The sequence below is a fragment of the Postia placenta genome (genome assembly GCF_002117355.1).
Source record: "Postia placenta MAD-698-R-SB12 unplaced genomic scaffold POSPLAscaffold_11, whole genome shotgun sequence".
NCBI lineage: Eukaryota > Fungi > Basidiomycota > Agaricomycetes > Polyporales > Adustoporiaceae > Rhodonia > Rhodonia placenta.
The window spans coordinates 422,461-440,955 of NW_020169842.1; the positions used below are offsets into that span (position 1 = coordinate 422,461).

Below are 18,495 nucleotides of genomic sequence, written 5' to 3' on the forward strand. Positions count from 1 at the left end.
ATGCCGATCATTCAAATTCAACTATACGGCCATCAGGCCGTCTCGGGTACGTCCTTCCCCATCGTTACCCGCCGTCTTCGCCGTTTAATTACGAAGAGGACACGATCACATGATGGAAGTATACAAGTATGTGGGCGATTCATAGCATTTCCCGCAATCATCTTGTATACCTCTCTACGTTGTTCGCTTGAGATGGCACTTGGTCTTGCTGATGATGACTCCATGAGTGGTCTTGAACCACAGAAGGCCGTAGATGAAATTCTTGATGACGGGTTCCTCGTGCAGCAAGCTGGTGTCAATCCAGAGACTGGTGAGGCATGGAAGCCGCGTTGGATCCCGCGTAGCCAGTGCAGACCAGAGTTAGTTGCAAAATGGAAAGCCACTCGAGCAAATGTGATAAGTATGGGTGTTCTCTGAGTTATTGGAATTTCTTCTAACCAAACCACGTCCTCATACGCGACAGACGATGTCAAGGTCAAGATTCAGAAACGCTCACTATCACCGATACCAGCTGGGCATCTCACGGTGAAGAAAGAGGACGAGTTTGAGCGCATATCAGTGAAGGAAGAAGACTTTCCTGATGTCTCAGAGGATCATTACCGCCAGAAACGATCGAGGCTGGACATCCCCGACACATCCAGTACGACTGCCAACAAAAGCAGTACTAATATGCCGCGCGGACGAACGGAGCAGAGGTCGAGCATTTTTCTTCCGAAGAAAGCTAAGGGCAAGATTACCGCGTCAAGAGCGTCCTCGGTCAGTCTCCGACCAAGCATACGATTGTTCCAAATGCGAACCTGACGCCGGGTGTTATAGGAATTGAACAGTATGAACATTGGAAACGTGTCGTCTGAAGACCACACGAAGCCATTTGGTAGGCATTTCGAGCGATGGTCGCTTTGTACTATCTCAATAGTTCGACTCCTAGAGATAGAGCGGTGGTTGCTCTACCGAGCCGTCTCTTCGAAGTCGGGTATGATTATTGTGATCCGAGGGACTCACGGCGACGAAAAGCACAGCGGTTGGTTTCAGGGACTGCACGAGGGCGCCCGCGGGGTAATCCTCTCGGTTATGAATACCGGGAACGACGCTTTTGCCTCGACAGCAGAGACAAGGCTCCTCTCGCCGTTGGATCCGACTCAGGACACCTTCAACATCCCAACGCAGTACATATTCCCTGTGGAGCCCTCGCGGCCAGGGCAGAAAGCACTCATCTTGCACGGAGATCATAAGGGTGAGATCGCTATTGTGCGCGAGGAAGAAGAGAATGGCTGGTTCGTGTCTGTCGGGAACATGCACTTCGAGGTATCCGCAGATAAGCTTGTGCAAGTTATGGATGTCTAAGGGAACGGTATTCCTGAGATACGAACAAATGCGGGTCATGTTGTTTCGTTACATGTTGTTCAATGTGAACGCTCGGAGGTTCGTGTCCCTGTTGCACGACCTATGGGTCTTTTTGTCTAGATAAGGCTGGGCAGCTTTGTCAGTGCTCGATCTGTCAAGTACTTGCACTATGCAAATATTCTAATGGACCTCGCCGGAAATTGGTTCGACATGGCATGTATATAGCTATTGGTTAGTTCTATTACACGTGAGTTATTTGGGGGGATTTTCAATAAGGTTTCTCGAACAGTGAGTGCATCTCAGAGAGCAAGCGCATGAAGAACGATGAGCGTTCTCAGGAATTGAGGTTTAGTCAAGAGGTTTTGGGCGAGCGAGTCGTACGGCTGATCAGATTTTTGATGGCGATCGTACAGTCGCGCGTTTGCTCGTCGCCGACTGTTTTGATATGAAGGTCAGTTACGTACCAGTGAAGCGACAGCCACCCCCAGGATCTTCCTGTCCGCATCATACTTTGGATTCTCGCCTGTTGATTGGCTCTCGTCAGAGAATGTGCTGATATCTGCCGTTATTTACAGTATCACACAGTACAACCTGAGACTGTTACGACCTACTCTTTCGACCCCTCGAATCTTCAATTGCCAAATCCCCGATTGTGTCGTTATGACACGCGTTTTTGCTATTGGTATGTGTAGCCTACGGTCCTACAGGTGCGGAAACACAGCGCCAGCCGTCGGGTGGCGGGTTGAATCCCTTGAGCCGGCGCAACGCAGACTCCAGAGGGGCGAGTTGCTCGGTGACTACTGCGGCTCACAGGAACCGGAACGACTTGACTCCCTGTTCCAGTTGTTTGGCCGGTGCGTTGAGTTTCGCCTTTCTGACATCGGCTCAGCGCGTCTCCGTAACTAACGAAACTAGGTTAACCTCCGTGGAGTAGATTGAGTGGGTTCTACCAAGACGTTCATTATAGGCTGATGTCGTGATCCAACCCAGCTTTCGGTAGTTCGCACTTGGTCCATCTGCAGTGGAATGGAAGACTATGTATTCGTTATCAAGTCTTCCTTGGAGCTGTCTGTCATTCTGATGGCCGGATATCGGCACACAATCCCACTTGTCGAGCTGTTTATACTCCCCGGTGATGCCCAGGATATGACTACAGCCCTGCGATACAGCGTCGCTTTCTTCATGCATTCAGCGCGCACTTGGGCCGGTCGCTTCACACTGGCTCACTTCCATTCATGCAATACCCATCCTCATGATCGTGCTTCCCGTGTTCGGGAAGATCACGAGGAGCAGGTAGGCAAGTGGATGTCAACCCGGAGGCCGCATTCGGCGCTATCGAGTGCCTTGTGTGGGTCTGGCCAAAGTATTATCACGAGGCATTTACTAGTCAGTTTTCATGGTCTTATGAAGCCTTTAGAATCCGACTTCTATCGCTAACATGTGTGGCAGAACGGAGACGGTAATCGCTACTTGAACTAAATTTGCATGTAGGTCGTCGCCTGATAAGCCAGCTACTTGCTTCGCGTTTTCGACGCTATATATTCGAGACAGTGAAACTGCGGCCACGTACATCCACCACCAGCATGGATTTGTCTCCCCCACGCGTAGCGATTGTGACTGGCGCCGCACAAGGCATTGGACGCGCCATAGCGCTACGACTGGCTGACGATCACCTTGAAGTTGCCGTGAATGACCTTGCTTCGAAGACAGACCAGTTGCAGGAACTGGTATCGCAAATACAGACTCGAGGAGGACGTTCTCTCGCTGTTCCTGCAGATGTCTCCAAGGAAGATGACGTTCGGGACATGATTGCCATGGTTGTCCATGAGTTTGGTAGCCTCGATGTGGTAAGGTAATACCCTCTTGATCACTATCTGAAGCTATACATGTGCAGATGGTGGCGAATGCAGGAATATCGATTATCAAGCCATTGATAGAACGTACGACTTCCCCTCTTTGCTATGTCGAACTATCCTCATATTGTCGAAGTATCCTTGGGAGACTTCGATAAAATCACGTCTGTCAACCTACGAGGCGTAATGTTATGTTACAAGCATGCAGCCATTCAGATGATACAGCAAGGAAGAGGCGGGCGAATTCTAGGTGCGGTTCATATATATCCCGGCCATACGACTTGAGAAACTGAGAATGAGGTATAGGAGCATCCTCGGTGGTGGGCAAGCAGGGTGAGTGGGCCACTCTCATAGGCACAACTAGTTTCATAGGTTACCGCCTTTTAGCTATGGCGTCAACCTCCGCGTATTCTGCCACCAAGTTTGCCGTACGCGGGTTGACGCAGAGCACAGGTATGAGATGTATTCCTGAACGCTAGTCGGCTGGCTCAGTGTCAACTCGCTGATCGTTTAGCTTTGGAGCTATCGAAATACGACATCACTGTGAACGCATACGCACCGGGGGTCATCAGATCGCCAATGGGTGCGTATGGGCACTATATACATGCACTTCTCACTGATAATATACCTTAGGTCAAGTTGTCACTGACGGCCCCGGGCATTCAGAGCTATTGAAGGCAAATTTACAAACTTGTGCCCATATAAGTTAATACCAACTTCTTGTCCAGGAAATCGGTCTTCCTGCAAATGTTCCTACGGGTGAACCCGAAGTCGTCGCCAGTTTAGTTTCTTACCTGATCAAACCGGAGGCATATTTTATCACTGGTGGGTCGCAGCTGGGAGTCTTGGCTTGTTACAAGCGCAATCTAATCAGGTATCTCGCAGGCCAGACCATCATGGTGAACGGCGGTCTCGTGTTGGATTGAATTGTAATTTCTGCATCCTTGTTCATTAAGGACATGCAGATACGATAATATGGCTTCTGCTCAGAAACATCTACTCGACCTTGCTAAGGCCTGGATACTTTGGCTACATCAACTAATTTCAATCACGATCGACTCAGTGGGTCTAGATATAAAATCAAGCTGAGTGATCCGTCGATAGTCAGATACGCATGTCTTCTACTGAATGTTCCAACCTTCGTGCAAAGGGATATTTGCTGATCAGAGTGTCTCTCGTAGCTCTCTCATGTGAGCTTAGCGTGCAAATAGCACGAGCTCTGGTACATTGGCTCGTTTCTGATCAATCTGATGACCACTCTCCTCGTCTTCGGCCAGGAGGGGATACTCCAAGCGCAGGTATAGAAGCTCAGGGTTCCAGCGGGCTTCCTGCGAATGTCGCATGTGCAAGTGCATAGAATCTCGCCACGATGGGCGGTTAACGCGCACTAAGGTCAATGAATATGGAAAAATCTCAGGCTCTAGGCGCTGTTTGGCAGATAAGAGCGAATCAGCAGGATACTATACTCTCTGGTATGGCATCTCCAGGTTGATGACGACTTATGGAGCTCGGTTCTCATCAGGAATGCATGATTCGATGCTGTATATCAGCAGCAGCGACACGACGGAGGGAGAATCGCAACATGAATTCACATTCCCCACGCATAGCTGTTGTCACCGGTGCTGCACAAGGCATCGGCCGCGTCATTGCGCTACGTTTGGCAGATGAAGGCCTTGACGTTGCCGTGAACGACGTTGCATCGAAGACGGACGAGCTGCAGGAGCTTGTGTCACAGATACAGGCTCGAGGTGGGCGCTCGCTCGCAGTCCCTGCGGATGTATCTGTAGAAGGTGATGTAGAAGTCATGATTACAAAGGTTGTGCAAGAGTTCGGGCGCCTTGACGTAGTAAGTTTATACTACTCTGTTCCCTTGGGGCTATAGATCTGAAGCCCGTCACGTCTAGATGGTGGCGAATGCGGGACTTGCTTTCTACAAGACTTTGATAGAGCGTAAGGAGTGGGTTTCGCTTTGCGTCGACGCGCTCACGTTGTCACAGTCCCCATAGAAGATTTCGACAAAATCGTCGCCGTCAATATACGAGGTGTCATGTTATGTTACAAGCACGCGGCGATCCAAATGATTCAGCAGGGAAAAGGCGGGCGCATCGTCGGTGCGATTTCTCTCTTCCATAACTATCCACACGAGGGTGCCGAGACCGAATCATAGGAGCATCCTCGGTGGCAGGCAAGCAGGGTAAGCCTGGCTCGTTATAACAAACCTCGTATGTCTCGCTCAAAATTTCCCCAGCTGTACCGATGATGTCTGCGTATTGCGCTACGAAGTTCGCCATCCGCGGTTTGACGCAGAGTGCAGGTATAGTCTAACAACCCATCCGTTAGCACAATGTTAAAAGATGCGTGTTGCCCGCTCAGCGTTGGAGCTATCGAAATACGGAATCACTGTGAACTGCTATGCACCTGGCCTTATCAAAACTACTCTAAGTGCGTATAGCTGACACGAAAATGGACATCTGTACCGATGTTTACTTGTTATATTCTCCAGCCAGCGGCATTACTAACCGCTCTGGAGGTGTTGACCTGTGGAAGGCAAGACTACATAGTAGCCTTACACATGGGCTAACATTTGGCCATACAGGCCCTCGAACTCCCCCCAAACGTTCCTGTCGGCGAGCCTGAAGTTATCGCCAGTTTGGTCTCCTACTTGATCAAACCCGAAGCATACTTCATCACTGGTGAGTATGATATGGTCTCGCTGCTAGCCAGCACAATATAACGCCGGATGTCTCGTAGGGCAGACAATCATGGTGAATGGTGGTATGATGGTAGACTGAGCCATCGCTTGTAGTAAGCCTGGCGTCGGAATATTAGATTGCCTATACAAAAGCGTTGGATCAATCAGCTCTTGAGGTCTCATTCACGGACGATCACTTGGACGTGATAAAATCCTGCTTGCGATTGTCTCCCTTTTCATAGATCCATTCACTATGATTTTGCGATAATTCTCGAGCTGCCTGAGTTGATGTACACTCTATCATGCGAAGTGATTCCGCAGACCGCAAGGTTATTAATAGCGTGGAGGCATCTGGGAAAGACTTGGACTCTGGAGGGAGCCAACCTTATTGCATGATGTGTTCATGCCGAATTGCCGGTGGGTCAGTATGCTCCCACCCGTCGTCTTCCAATATTTGACGACGATAAGCAGTGCTGACGCTAGTATCATCAGAACGTCGTGGTCATGAAGGTTCTCGTCATTGGGTATGGCCTTGGGGCTTAATGAACAAAACGAGACTACTGACAATCACCGCGGACATGCAGCGCATCAGGATTCATCGGGTTCCCGGTCGCGCAAGCATTCGTGCGCGCCGGCCATATCGTCTACGGAGTAACCCGCTCTGCGTCCAAAGTCCAAAAGCTTGCTGTGGAAGAAAGTAAGCCACAAATGACTGCTCTCTGCGATTGTCCTTGAGCTCACGTCATTTCGCTTCAGTCATTCCGATTGTCGCAGATACTAGCGATCCGTCGCCTTGGCTGCCTCTTGTCGCCACGCTCGACGTCGTGATTGAGGCCATCGCTGGAAGGGACATTCCCCACCTGTCCAAGCTGCTGCTTGAAAGCACCGCTAAGGCCGCTAAGCAATATCGTCCGCCGCACGCGCCGAATCTCGCTTACATCTACACATCCGGTGCTTGGGTGCACGGGGATAGCCGGAAGGAGATCGTCTCGGACACGACGCCTATCACGAACGTTTCTGTGAAGATCACCGCTTGGAGACCTGAATTCGAGCAACGCGTTGTGACCCATTCCGATGTCAGCGGGATTGTGATACGTCCATCCTTGCTATACGGGCGCTCCGCATCGCTCCTGGCACCCTTGTTCAAGAAGGCATACGAGGGCACAGTCGCGTGGTATGGGACGCCAGGAGGGCGCTACGGGACGATTCACTGTGATGATCTTGCCGAGCTGTATCTCCTTGCCGCTGAGAAGTCCGCCATCGTTGGTGGAAAGATCTTTGACGCTACCAACGAGTTTACGGAGGGCGTGGATGACATTCTGCAGAAGTTGGTGGAGGTTTCTGGCGCCAAGGGTCCATACGAATACCTCCCGCCGAGTAACCGTAAGTCCAACGGTGTTCATTCTCAAAGAGGCGGTGCTGAAGTGGCGGCATCCGACAGTGTTTGAGGCCGCACTTACCGCGTCGACCTTGATTCGGCCTTACCTTGCGCGTTCCTTGTTAGGCTGGCGACCGCGCAAGGCGAGTCTAGTCGATCATCTCGAGATCTACTACAACTCGTGGAAAGCTAGTGAGGGTCTATAAGACATTTTGCATGCTCATGTCGCCTCATCCATTGTGCACATGTTTCAGCACTGCCAGTGGTATACACCGATATGAAGGCGTCATTATAAATTGAGGAGCATAACATATCTCGATGGTGGGATGTTTGTGATTCGTAGTCGCACTCTTGGTCACGACAAGCAACGAGTAAAGTTCCACCAGAGGACAACATAGCGTCTATGAAGCCGTCAGACTTTGGTGATCAGTTGACACGGAGAAATACTTAATGGTTGAGATCTGAGATCTGAACCTTTGACATGAATCAACGCGTGTCATGGCGCATCCGGTTTCCAGCAGTCGACAAGATAGTTATCTCAAGGAACGAATGGGATCGGGTCGTCGAAGACACCGAAAGTGATACGAGAAGGCGTCCTCGCACGTAATCAACACACGATTCAACTTGGGACATCCAGTATTCTTATGGCATTGCGCCTAGCTCAGAGACTGATCCATTATCGTACATAAACATACAACCGCGTTGATCGTACTTGAAGCGTACAATTACAGGTATAATCAAGGGTCAGCACTGTCTTTACCAGCCGGACTTATCGAAAGAATCAAATCAGCATCGAGAATGGGTGGAAATATACCAAGAAACTCACCTTCTCTTCCTGGCCGCGCTGAACCATGCCTTGGTTGCGAGTCACCTTTCCCGTCACCTCCTCGAGGTCGCCTGTATGCGGAACACAGTCAGCATCCAACCCCGATACGAATAAAGTAGAATGAACCTACCCTTAATGCGCTGACCCACTGATGGCTTGCCAGCCCTGCCTCCAGGTGCAGCACCAGTCTGCTGGTTATCCCAGTTGTTCTGGTCATAGTCGCCTTGGCTCTGATAGTTTTGATCGCCCTGGCGTCCGGCACCCTCGAAGTTGTTACCGCCGGCACCATACGTGTTCGCGTCGCTGGTGTTGCCGGGGGTTCCGGTGTTGCCGTAGTTGTCGCCGCGACCAGCGGTCCATTCTTGGCCCTGGACGTCTCCCTGGAAGCCTTGCTGACCCTGGGAGCCCTGGTCGTAGCCGCGTTGGTTTCCGAAGTTCTGACCTCCTTGTCCTTGGAAGCCCTGATCCTGGAAGCCTTGTCCACTCTGGTTCTGCCAGTCGCTGTTGCCGTGCTGGCCGACGTAGTTGCCGGCTACGACGGAGAGAAGTTAGACAACGAGGTTGCGAATTAGAAAAATATAGAACACTCACAGTCGTCGAAGCCCGGAGCCGGTGGGTTACCAAAAGCGTTCATGATCGTGAATGTATTAAAAAGGTTGTAGTTATGCAGTCAGTGTGGATGTGTGGATGAGGATGAGTTCAAGTTGTGAGTTGTGAAGAAGCAGACAGGAGCAGTGATGGGTTTTATATACTCCTGAAGGAGGTGGAAGTACTGGCGGGTCGATGTCCATGATGCAATTGCGGGGTCAATGATGACGTTGTGGGTAATAAGTGGATGACCTTGTGGAGACATGAAGGTCCCGCCATATGGAGCCACCGGAACGCAGCCACCTGTGGGGTTCTTGGTGGCGTAAAGTGGGCACAACGTTATTTGCTGCTGACACTCATATTACAGCAAAACCAATATTGATAGACCTCCCCTCGCAAAGTATACACTTCGGCAAAGTGGGGCAGAAGCTTGCGGCAGGAGTCGGCAGTGGTGCAGAGACGGCGACCGGCAGCCGATCAGAGACGGGCTACTGAGTAGACGCTTGCTGTGATCCCCTCGTCTACCGACCATGGTCGGTAATCGACGATATATGGATCCTGCTCAGAAAGGATTCGTTATATACACGTCTCACTTCATGGCTAATGATCAGAAGCTACTGGTATTGCGTCACAGTAGAGTGCAGAGCTCGTCGCTGTCTGCCATTGCTTGCGGAAGCAAACGGGGTAGACCTCGACAAACGGACGAATATTGAGGCATTGGTGTGGATTACTTCACATGGCTGCCGCGAACAACCTCTGAGGAATGACTGCACGTCACCCCAAGGTGCCGAGCGCCATTATGCTCCATGCCGCCTATCTGTACTTTTTGCGAGGGAGGTCTATCAATATTGGTTTTGCTATAGTTGCAGTGTTCCGGGCTGAAATGGTGCACGTGTGTAAAGTCCCACTAAATCGCCCCAAGCCAGATTTTGCACACGCGCCTGTCAAAATCCAGCGATCACCTAGGTGGAGGGATCTCAATCATTTCCGGTGGGCGTATGTTTTACTTAATGCACGGAGCTCCTGGACAGAACCTAATTATACGATGTCACGCTGTGGGAGCCCATGGCATGTCACTCGACCAAGTTCTCGTTAAGACCACATTGCGTCATTTCCCGTTCCGAAAAGCAAATATTACAGATCGTATCGTGTCCCAGCGATGATGTCATATTGCATGATGGAGGATGACAGCTACCGTTTCTAGCAGAAATCAATCACTTCCGTCGTTGTACGCCAACAACGCAATTCTTCGGCTTCCGCACAAAACCGTCCCGGAGTGGAAGCTGCGCCGGTATGAGAGGTCATTCACGTGCATCGTATCGATAGGTGAATGTGAACTTACCGGAGCATCACTCTCTAGAACCAAATTGTACCGATGAAAGATGGTCGCCAATACGATGTGCATTTGCTGTAGCGCAAGGTTTCGCCCCAAGCATGCCCTATGTGAAGACACCGCTTACTTCGGCAGATCACAGCCACCTGCTTCCCTACTCACCTCGGACCCACAGAGAAAGGCGCAAACGATCGCATCATCTCTTTCTTCGCGTCCGCGGATGCCTCGAGCCACCTCTCAGGGTAGAACTCGTGTGCGTTCTCGCCCCACACCACCTCATTCCTGTGCAGACAGTAAAGCGGCGAGCTCACCACCGTCCCTTCCTTCAGGTGCTGTCCGAGAACGGTCAGTCCACCAGGGGGGACAACGCGAGGCAGGCCTGCGCCTATTGTCGAGTGCAGGCGGAGGCCTTCGTTGATGACGGCATCGAGGTAGGGTAGGTCCTTCACCGCATCGTAAGGCGCTACATCGGAATCGATGCCCTCCAGTGCTGCGTCAAGCTCAGCCTGCAGCTTTGCTCGGATCCGGGGATTGCGTGCGAGATGGTAAGTTGTCGCGCACGAAGAACTGTTCGAAGGCGCTTTAAGCGCTATACCGCATGCTGAGAAGGGCAGATCCACTCACTTGGCGGTGGTATCCCCACCGGCGATGATTAGAAGCTCTGCCTCAGCACTTAGCTCTTCCGGACCATAAGGCTTTCCATCCTCGTCTCTTCCTCGCAGCAGCTCGGACAGCATGTCCGCACGATCGATTTTAGTTTTAGACGCGAAGCGGTTGGCTACGGCTGCGACGGCGAGGCCCGCAAGCTTTGGAGCAGCATCATAGCCATATCGGACGCTTGGAAGACGGCCAACAATGGGCTGAAGCCATGCTGGGAGAAACGCCAGAGACACGATGATGTCTAAATGCTCGGCGAGCATCTCGATTGCAGGGATTTCCTCCAGTTCCAATTCCGCCTCGTCCGAGTGGGAATTACCCTGTGATATTGCCTGCATACCTTTAATATTGGATTTCGATATTTTAGCAGTGTCCTTCGCCGCTTCGAGCATACCGAAAGGATGACCAAATGCAAGATCACCTATGAATTAGATCCCATGGCATAGCCGATGGGACAGTAGCCAGTCAGTGTGAAAGGCTCATCTGCAAGAGACGACTTAGACGAACTGATCGTGTCGAATGACCAAAAGGTGAACCCTAATTGACAATCAGAACCATGAGTAAGGCCTTCTCCGGACGCTATCACGAGATGCTTACAAGGCATGCAATCAAACCAGACTCTTCCGCTATGCACCTTCCAGTGAACCGTACCGATTGTCCCTTCGGCACTTCCGCGTATTGCCTTATCTGTGTGCGCACATAGTGTATCCCACTGACGCACAAGTACCTGGAAATGGACACGCGCAGTATCCTCCAACGCCCGGATACCCCGAGGTGAGAACATGTGTGCCTCGATGCGACGTTTGCGTGAATGCTCGGCACGGTCGCGCGTGTTGAATAGATTCCTGATTCTGATACTCGAGATAGCGTCGTAGAAAGTTGATTTCAATGCACCAGATGAGTGGCCGTAGATGGCTGCTAAGGCAGAAGGGTCGGAAATGGAGACGTTGTCAGGGCCGAGGCGAACGATGGGGCCTGTAGCGGAGGAAGGTTGATCAATAGTTGTTCGAAAAAAAATAGTACTGCCAGATTACCGTGTTGACGATGTAGATGATACACAGTCTCTGACCATCGGTTGTGGCCGATAATCCAAGAGAGCCAAGCGGATGTGAACTTCGCGAAGAATGGTCCAGGGTACGCTCGAAGTTTGTACGGGTCATTGAAGTATGGAAGTAAGATTGACGAAGCTATGACCGTAGCAATGAGACAGGCCAGCACAGAAAGCCCAGGTAGGAGGAGACCGGTGAGGCCTTCACGAGCCAGGATGATACTCCCGAGAGGAGGTAGCGGCGGCGTCGATGAGTCCATTGTGCGACAATCTGAGTACGCCTCACCGGTTCCATTATATACTATGGGTCCACATCGCCAAGTAGGCGCGCTAATGCACCACAAAGTTGGGATCTCATCTTCTCAGAAGTCAGATTATTGACGCATCATCTATAGTACCGACTCCCAACATCTGCCAAGGTCAAGGATAACATAACGAGATGACGAGAACTTCCATCACTTACGCAAAGGAATTATGTGAGCCACATATTCCGGGTCGAAATTCTTATCCAGAACCGGCTCTGGACTACTGTCCTCTCAGGACTCGGTGTCTATGATGCGGCGGCCGCGATGCCCTACACGTGGAACTGAAAGTCTGCTTTGATTGGTCAAGCATAAGCGACATCTTACTACACGGCGTCACTAAGCGGGCCGTGCGGAGATCCCTACCAATTGCTTTGAGTAATTGACTGCACGGAACTTGTTAACCGACAGGCAATAGTGGTTGAGTAGCACTCACCGTATCTGAGATTTCTGTAATCACATGGTGGTGGTCTCTGGTGATAAAATCAGTGGTCATATCACGGTTGTCCATGTCTTACAGGCATGGATGTCTCGGAAATTTGTGCTCAAATAAATGGGCAATGGCAGGATTCTTCGGAAAGGCAAGTGGGGGTTGCTGCCTGTTACGGGAAGCCGGCGCTTGTTCCGTTTGCTCATGGGTCACGCAATAGACGCGCGTCGACGTGGCGAGCGGAATAAGCGCCTTTGCTAGTGTTGAGCGAAACCTTCTCAATGTGTTTTGTGTGTCCCATGAACCTCTTCATGGTACAACGTTCGGGATTGCTTCAATCGACGGAACCAGTGGGACACTGATATCGTCGATGTAAGCTCCAACGACCTACAAGTCTCCTGCGAAAAAAAAACAGACGCTTCCGCCCGGTTTTGCGTGTCCCATGAAATCTGTAAACCCTTCATGGAAATGGCCACTGTGTAGTGCGCTTCGCTCACAAACATGTCCTGTTGCAATAATATAGCCTCGAGGGCATAATCCAGGTACATATGAAATATACATCACTAGTACTGCTTGCCGCGATAGGATTGGGCGCCATCAAAATACGACCTATCGAGATGGGCGCTAGATTAGATCGGGGGTTGTGCCGACGTGTGCCATCTCGGCAGTCTGTCTCTTCGCACGCACGCCCACTTGCCGCCCACAAGGTTCACATCATGGAGGCGAGTTGTGTTCCATCTTCCCAACATATCTGTCCCCAATCTACTTGACGCTCGTTGTCGAACCGGCGCACGCGTAGGCCGCTGAATAGCTCGTGATTCACCGTTCCATATTTACAGTCGCGTGCTGCAACTACAAGTTCGTGGCTGGTTAAGAAACAACGCCACAAACTTGTACCCAAAAATTGAACAGCAAGCCACAAGCCAGCCACAAGAATATCATGCTTGTGCCACTATACATTTCTCCACTTAACAGCACCTCATAACGGTTGGGATTCGGTCTTTCGTCCGGTGGACTGCCCCTGTTCCTGTGACCCCTTTCGCTGCCGCAAAGTTCACCATCTCAAGCAGACCTCTACGCGCACTGTACATCTTGTTCTCCACTATCGAAGTACACCACGGAGCCTATGTCGTCCGTCTCCCACGCTACAGAGCATAATATCGGTTCCGAAGCCCCCTTATACTTTGCATCTCCAATCTCGACACTCCTGGAGTCAAGAGAAGATGAAAATATACAGCACATAACACTGCATGATCTAGCGGAAGCATACAGCCTGTTCGTCAACCGCATTGAGAGGATTGCAGTTGCTCTCTCTGACGTCAACTGCACCTCTTCTGCACTCCGATGTGTCAAGGAAAATGCGCTTGTGATCGCGCAATGTCTCCGGCGAGACATCGGTCGCGCATTTATCGACCCGTTCCCGGAGAACTCACAATTGGACCCGATGCAATTGTCGCAGGAGGCGTCCTTGAAATATATGAAACTTGCGAGAGATCTTACTCTAGTCTCGCAACATGCGCTGCAAGTCGTCGCGTGCTTGTTCAGATTTCCGGCGTTGATGTCTGCCTTCCAACGTAAGCTTTGTTGTTTTCACTAGCTTTGTCCGGGAACTTAGAAAAGGAACCGCCAAGTGGCGGATTTGATAGGAATGCTGGACGATGTCCTAGCCGTCATCACCACCCCCTTACCCACCCCAAATAGCAGCAAGACGCGTGCCATCGCGATTTGGACCTTGTCAGTCCTCAATTTACCCATCGCCTCACTGCATGCACGTCGACGTCAACTATGTGACACCATACAGAAGACAATCGCCTCTAGCGACGTAGATATATGCGTGGCGGATGGTATGCAGGTGAGCCTCATGTATCGTCAATCATGCGTCATTCGGCACTGAAACAAGTTGTCTATGGAGGCTCTGCGGAGTTTATTACTTCGCGACGCTTCTAGCTTCTTAGAGCCATTTGTGCAAGTGCTACCGTTCGTTCTGGCCAGGCTTGAATCGACTTCGTCCCAACTGCGCCATGCAGCGGCTAGCGCGCTTACCGGCTACGCATATACATTGCTGTCATGCGATTTTCCCGTGCCAGAAGGCCTTCGCGACTCTATTCGATCCCACGTCGGGGCTTTCGTTGACTTATGTCATATGCGCGCGAAGTCGAGTTCTCAATCCCAGCCACAACTCTCCACCCTCATTGTCTCCGCCCTCGAGTCGAATTGTCAGCAAACAGTAGGCCGAGGTCCGTCATGGGCTTGTGTAGTGCTTGCCAGCCTTGTCATACTGTCCGATCGGCAATGCTTCACCCACACGCGCACGATCAGGCTCATCGTCAGGTCCCTCGCACACTCCAAACGACATCAGCAACGCTCGGTGCGCGTCCTCCATGCTTGGGTATGGAGATGTCTCGTCTGGGCGATCGGCCGTATAAGGTCGACTGACCCGGTGCCGAATTTCCTCAAGGGCAGCATCGCAGACGTTAGGATCTCGGCGTGCAAAATCGTTCAACAGGAGCACCGGTATGGTGTGGGGGTGGCGCTGGCGGCATATTTGTTGTCGCTCCCTCCAGGGGATGCGCTGTTTGGAGACCAGCTGCTATCGTCTACTGTTCTAGCTGTGGCCAAGCGTATGGTCGAGGATGAGGACGAGATCGTCCACGCCGAGGGAAAGTCTGTCTTGTTGAGATTGGTCAGTGCAATCGGGACGTCAACAATCCAGTCGTCGACGACCTCTATCGTTATCAGCAAGGAGCACGGCTGTCCCGAAGACATTTTAGTGGAGGAACTGCTGGACGGTACTGTTCTGAAGGCTGACGAAGAGCACTTGTCTACTATTATAACAACTACAGGCAAGCTGGACGTTACGTGCATTAGGCAGTACGCTGAAGTAGAGATCGTCCAACATTGGAGCTCCCTCCTCGAGATCTGGCTGTCTTGCGTGCGCAGATCAGCGTCGCAGACCTCAATGGATAATCCTCTCGATGTGAGTCCTGACATGTCTTTGTCATACACCCTAAAAAAGATTGCCTACAGAGCCATCTATTGCATATATGGCAAGCCCTTTTGCTCGTACACGCTCAGTTGACACAAGAGTTTGGCCATCTCACAACACCTCCGGGGTTTGCGAACCGTCTGGTCGACATCATCAGCCAGGTCATGCATCCGGCTTCAGATGCATTGCCGAATGTACAACTGGTGCTACTCACTCTTCTCAAGCAACTGTGGGTTGTTATCAGAAATGTTTTCAATGCGCCTTGGCTTGCGCGGGTCTCAAGCTCAGTACTCAGGGTGGTACTCAGCCAACATTATGACTTGACGCAGGAAGATGTGAAGACGTGTTGGGGCGATATATGCGCATCGCTGATACTGGCAGATTCTCCCGAGATACTACATAAGTTAGCGACGAGCAATGAGGCCGCGAACGAGGCAGAACTCACAAGGTACCTATGGACAGTACTTGCGAAGACATGGCTGTCATCTCGCCTACAACGTCGCTGGGAAGACACAGTATCGTTCCTTACCGTCCCGCTAAGGCAGGTGTTCTCATACTCTCACTCGCGACGATATGCCAAGCGTTTTGCACCAGCCTGTGGCCTATGTCGCACGAAGAGGTGTCGATGTGGGAAGAGATCCTCCAACATGTAGTACGCGATGTATCATCGACCTCGACACCGTCATGTGTTGTGCACGAAACTATTGCTACGTATCTGCTGCTGCGATCTCAGAGGTGTGTACCCTTATATTGCATAAGACTATATGACAGTCCTCATCCGATCGATCTAGGCTTTCGAACTGTCCCAAGATTGCCAACATTCTTTTGACCTCTTTACACTTTCATGACGTTGAAGCCCATATTCCGACTAAATTCTGCTCATGTATCAAAGATTTTCTATGCGATTCGTACAGCTCGCCTCAAGATTCATTATACCCTGCCCTAAACGCACTTCAACGACTTCAATCTGTATTAACATCATGCTCACAACAAATCCTTGTAGCCTTAGTAGTTGCCCTTTCAGAGGGTCTGTATGCGTGGATCCGGGATGAAGGCGAGATACTTACGGAAGACGAATATAATCGTGTTGTACGTGACAAGAATTGCTGTCCTTGTGATGTGTGCCTAGCTGACTTCTTCGTAGATCGCTCCTTTATATCAAAGTACACTTCACCGGCTGCGCGGGCTTTCGGCGCCTGCTGATGTCCTGCACGTGTTGGCGCCCTTCCTTTGTTCTGCCTTTGGTCATATTCCGTCCCCAGCCCTTGGTCCAGCCGCTTTCAAGGACTTCTGGGACCATATAAGACCGACGCTGCGACCTGATCAGTCTATACCCGCCGAAATCAAGAAGATCCTCGTTCCGTGTTACGAGTTCTTAGAAGGCACAGTACCTCCGGATGTGCTGATTTACTCGGAGTCTCAGTCTCAGTCTCAGTACCAGACGCAAGAGGTAAGCACCAAAACCCATTGAATGCGGAGCTTGTTGCAGACGTCGCATTCAGAGTGTTGTTCCAGAGACGCCACCCATGGAGTTCGGTAATGACACAACGCGACTCGTTGAGGACGATGTTGTAATGGCCGACGCCCACTCGCCAGTCAGCCATTCAGAGAGGCCTCCAATTCAACAGACGGTGGACAACCCAGACGACGTTGTCTCCACGATCCCGACGTCGGAACACGTCTCGAATGATGTAGGCCAGCCACTCAAGGAGGGCGGAAGTCCTGATGCCCCTTTGTTCCCTTCTCCCAGAGAGGTAACGCAGCCTGGATCCCAAGAGCAGGAACCCACTCTCGCAGAGGACCCCGTGGACGTCGGCTCATCATCTTCACCCGCCGGACAGCTCAACCAGAGGTCAGTCAGCGACACCTTCCGCCCCTCGGCCTCGCGGCGCGACTGGAGTGGCGGACGGAATCTCGAACTACACCAACGCAACCGAGCGCAGTCCGACCCCATCCCTGAGTCCTCACACTCTGGTGTTCCCCAAAGCTTACCGACCATGCGCAAACGGGCACTGCGCACGAGCATAGGTTCCGCCGACCATAATGAGGACGCAGGGAGATCAGACCCCGACAGGCCGCCCAAACGAGCCAGGCTCGGCAGCTCCCCTCCCGACAGCGCACGCACAGAACCACACAGCCCAACCCGCCCCAACTCCTCGCCAACGGCATCCCCGTCGCCGCAAGCCTCCTCCGCCTCCTCGTCGTTCCACCCCGCCGCACCCGCCGCGCCCGGCGACATCAGCCCCACATTCACCGAGATAATGCAGGCGTACGAGGCTGCCAGTCGCAGCACGCGCCCCAGCCCCTCCGCCATGAGCCCCGAGTACCCCCCTCCCTCGCCGAGGTCCAGGTACGCCGCTGAGCCCGCGTCCGACGACGACGCGACCTGGGAAACGGGCGTCGACCCCGCCGAGGAGCGCGAGCAGATGCCCGACGACGCAGAGACCGACGACGACGAAGACGAAGACGACGACGACGCGAGCATGCGCACGGACGAGCCCGACAGCCCACATCCAGGAGCCGGCCCCCGCTCAACCGTCCCACCGCGGCGCGGCCGGACCCCATGTAAGCACAGTCCCTCCCTCCCGGACGCCGCCCGCACACGCTCACCGCACACGCACACGCACCCTTCTTTTCTAGTCGCCAGGCGGGACTCCATGCTCGTCGTCCCGTCCAGCGAGGACGGCGAGGAGGACCCCGCGTTCCCCCCGCCCGCGCCCGCGCCCTCGTCCTCGTCGCGCCCCGCTGCGCGTCCAGGCTCCGCGCACCCTCACCCCCTGCGCCGCACGCGCCGGAGCTCCGCGCACCTCGAGGAGCTCCAGCGCGTGTGCGCTGCGCTGCAGGAGGAGGACGGCGCGGACATGGATCTGCAGGAGCTCGAGGAGGCGATGCGGCTGGTGCACGGCCTCGACGGCTGGCTGAAGGAAAGCTTGCTCAGGCGGCTCGCCCAGACCGCCGGTGCCCCGGGGGCGGGAAAGGGAAAGGGCAAGAGCAAGAGCAAGGCGAGATAACTCGCTCAAAAGGCGGTTGTAGCGTTGTTTGAGAACTCACCGTACGC

General features: G+C 52.5%; 6 protein-coding genes across 6 annotated transcripts; 4 read left to right on the plus strand and 2 right to left on the minus strand.

Moving 5' to 3' along the window:
- Positions 1-192: 192 nt before the first annotated feature.
- On the plus strand, positions 193-1,344 carry POSPLADRAFT_1059049 (hypothetical protein; the record flags this gene model as incomplete). Its single annotated transcript, XM_024481116.1, has 4 exons — positions 193-400; positions 464-756; positions 817-874; positions 929-1,344. 4 exons carry the CDS (start codon positions 193-195, stop codon positions 1,342-1,344), a joined length of 975 nt encoding a protein of 324 aa, XP_024336539.1.
- Positions 1,345-2,927: 1,583 nt separating this feature from the next.
- Positions 2,928-5,989, plus strand: POSPLADRAFT_1149702 (hypothetical protein; the record flags this gene model as incomplete). The annotated part of the gene is made up of 7 exons (XM_024486339.1): positions 2,928-3,191; positions 3,239-3,284; positions 3,334-3,447; positions 3,585-3,650; positions 3,712-3,740; positions 5,794-5,890; positions 5,949-5,989. 7 exons carry the CDS (start codon positions 2,928-2,930, stop codon positions 5,987-5,989), a joined length of 657 nt encoding a protein of 218 aa, XP_024336540.1.
- A 485-nt stretch (positions 5,990-6,474) lies between these two features.
- POSPLADRAFT_1149850 (hypothetical protein) lies at positions 6,475-7,473 on the plus strand (the record flags this gene model as incomplete). The annotated part of the gene is made up of 3 exons (XM_024486354.1): positions 6,475-6,586; positions 6,646-7,272; positions 7,331-7,473. Coding segments are annotated over 3 exons (882 nt in total), but the record flags the coding sequence as incomplete, so codon positions are not given.
- Positions 7,474-8,023: 550 nt separating this feature from the next.
- Positions 8,024-8,946, minus strand: POSPLADRAFT_1048227 (hypothetical protein; the record flags this gene model as incomplete). The annotated part of the gene is made up of 4 exons (XM_024479467.1): positions 8,024-8,035; positions 8,094-8,164; positions 8,224-8,605; positions 8,821-8,946. 4 exons carry the CDS (start codon positions 8,944-8,946, stop codon positions 8,024-8,026), a joined length of 591 nt encoding a protein of 196 aa, XP_024336542.1.
- Positions 8,947-9,895: 949 nt separating this feature from the next.
- POSPLADRAFT_1149966 (hypothetical protein) lies at positions 9,896-11,979 on the minus strand (the record flags this gene model as incomplete). Its single annotated transcript, XM_024486364.1, has 7 exons — positions 9,896-9,964; positions 10,024-10,120; positions 10,177-10,581; positions 10,639-11,092; positions 11,179-11,208; positions 11,269-11,646; positions 11,706-11,979. 7 exons carry the CDS (start codon positions 11,977-11,979, stop codon positions 9,896-9,898), a joined length of 1,707 nt encoding a protein of 568 aa, XP_024336543.1.
- Positions 11,980-13,577: 1,598 nt separating this feature from the next.
- POSPLADRAFT_1048228 (hypothetical protein) lies at positions 13,578-18,448 on the plus strand (the record flags this gene model as incomplete). The annotated part of the gene is made up of 11 exons (XM_024479468.1): positions 13,578-14,025; positions 14,098-14,303; positions 14,625-14,819; positions 14,958-15,428; positions 15,479-15,666; positions 15,733-15,885; positions 16,171-16,172; positions 16,441-16,526; positions 16,582-16,880; positions 16,927-18,002; positions 18,078-18,448. The coding sequence occupies 11 exons, from the start codon at positions 13,578-13,580 to the stop codon at positions 18,446-18,448; spliced, it is 3,495 nt and encodes a 1,164-aa protein (XP_024336544.1).
- Positions 18,449-18,495: the final 47 nt, after the last annotated feature.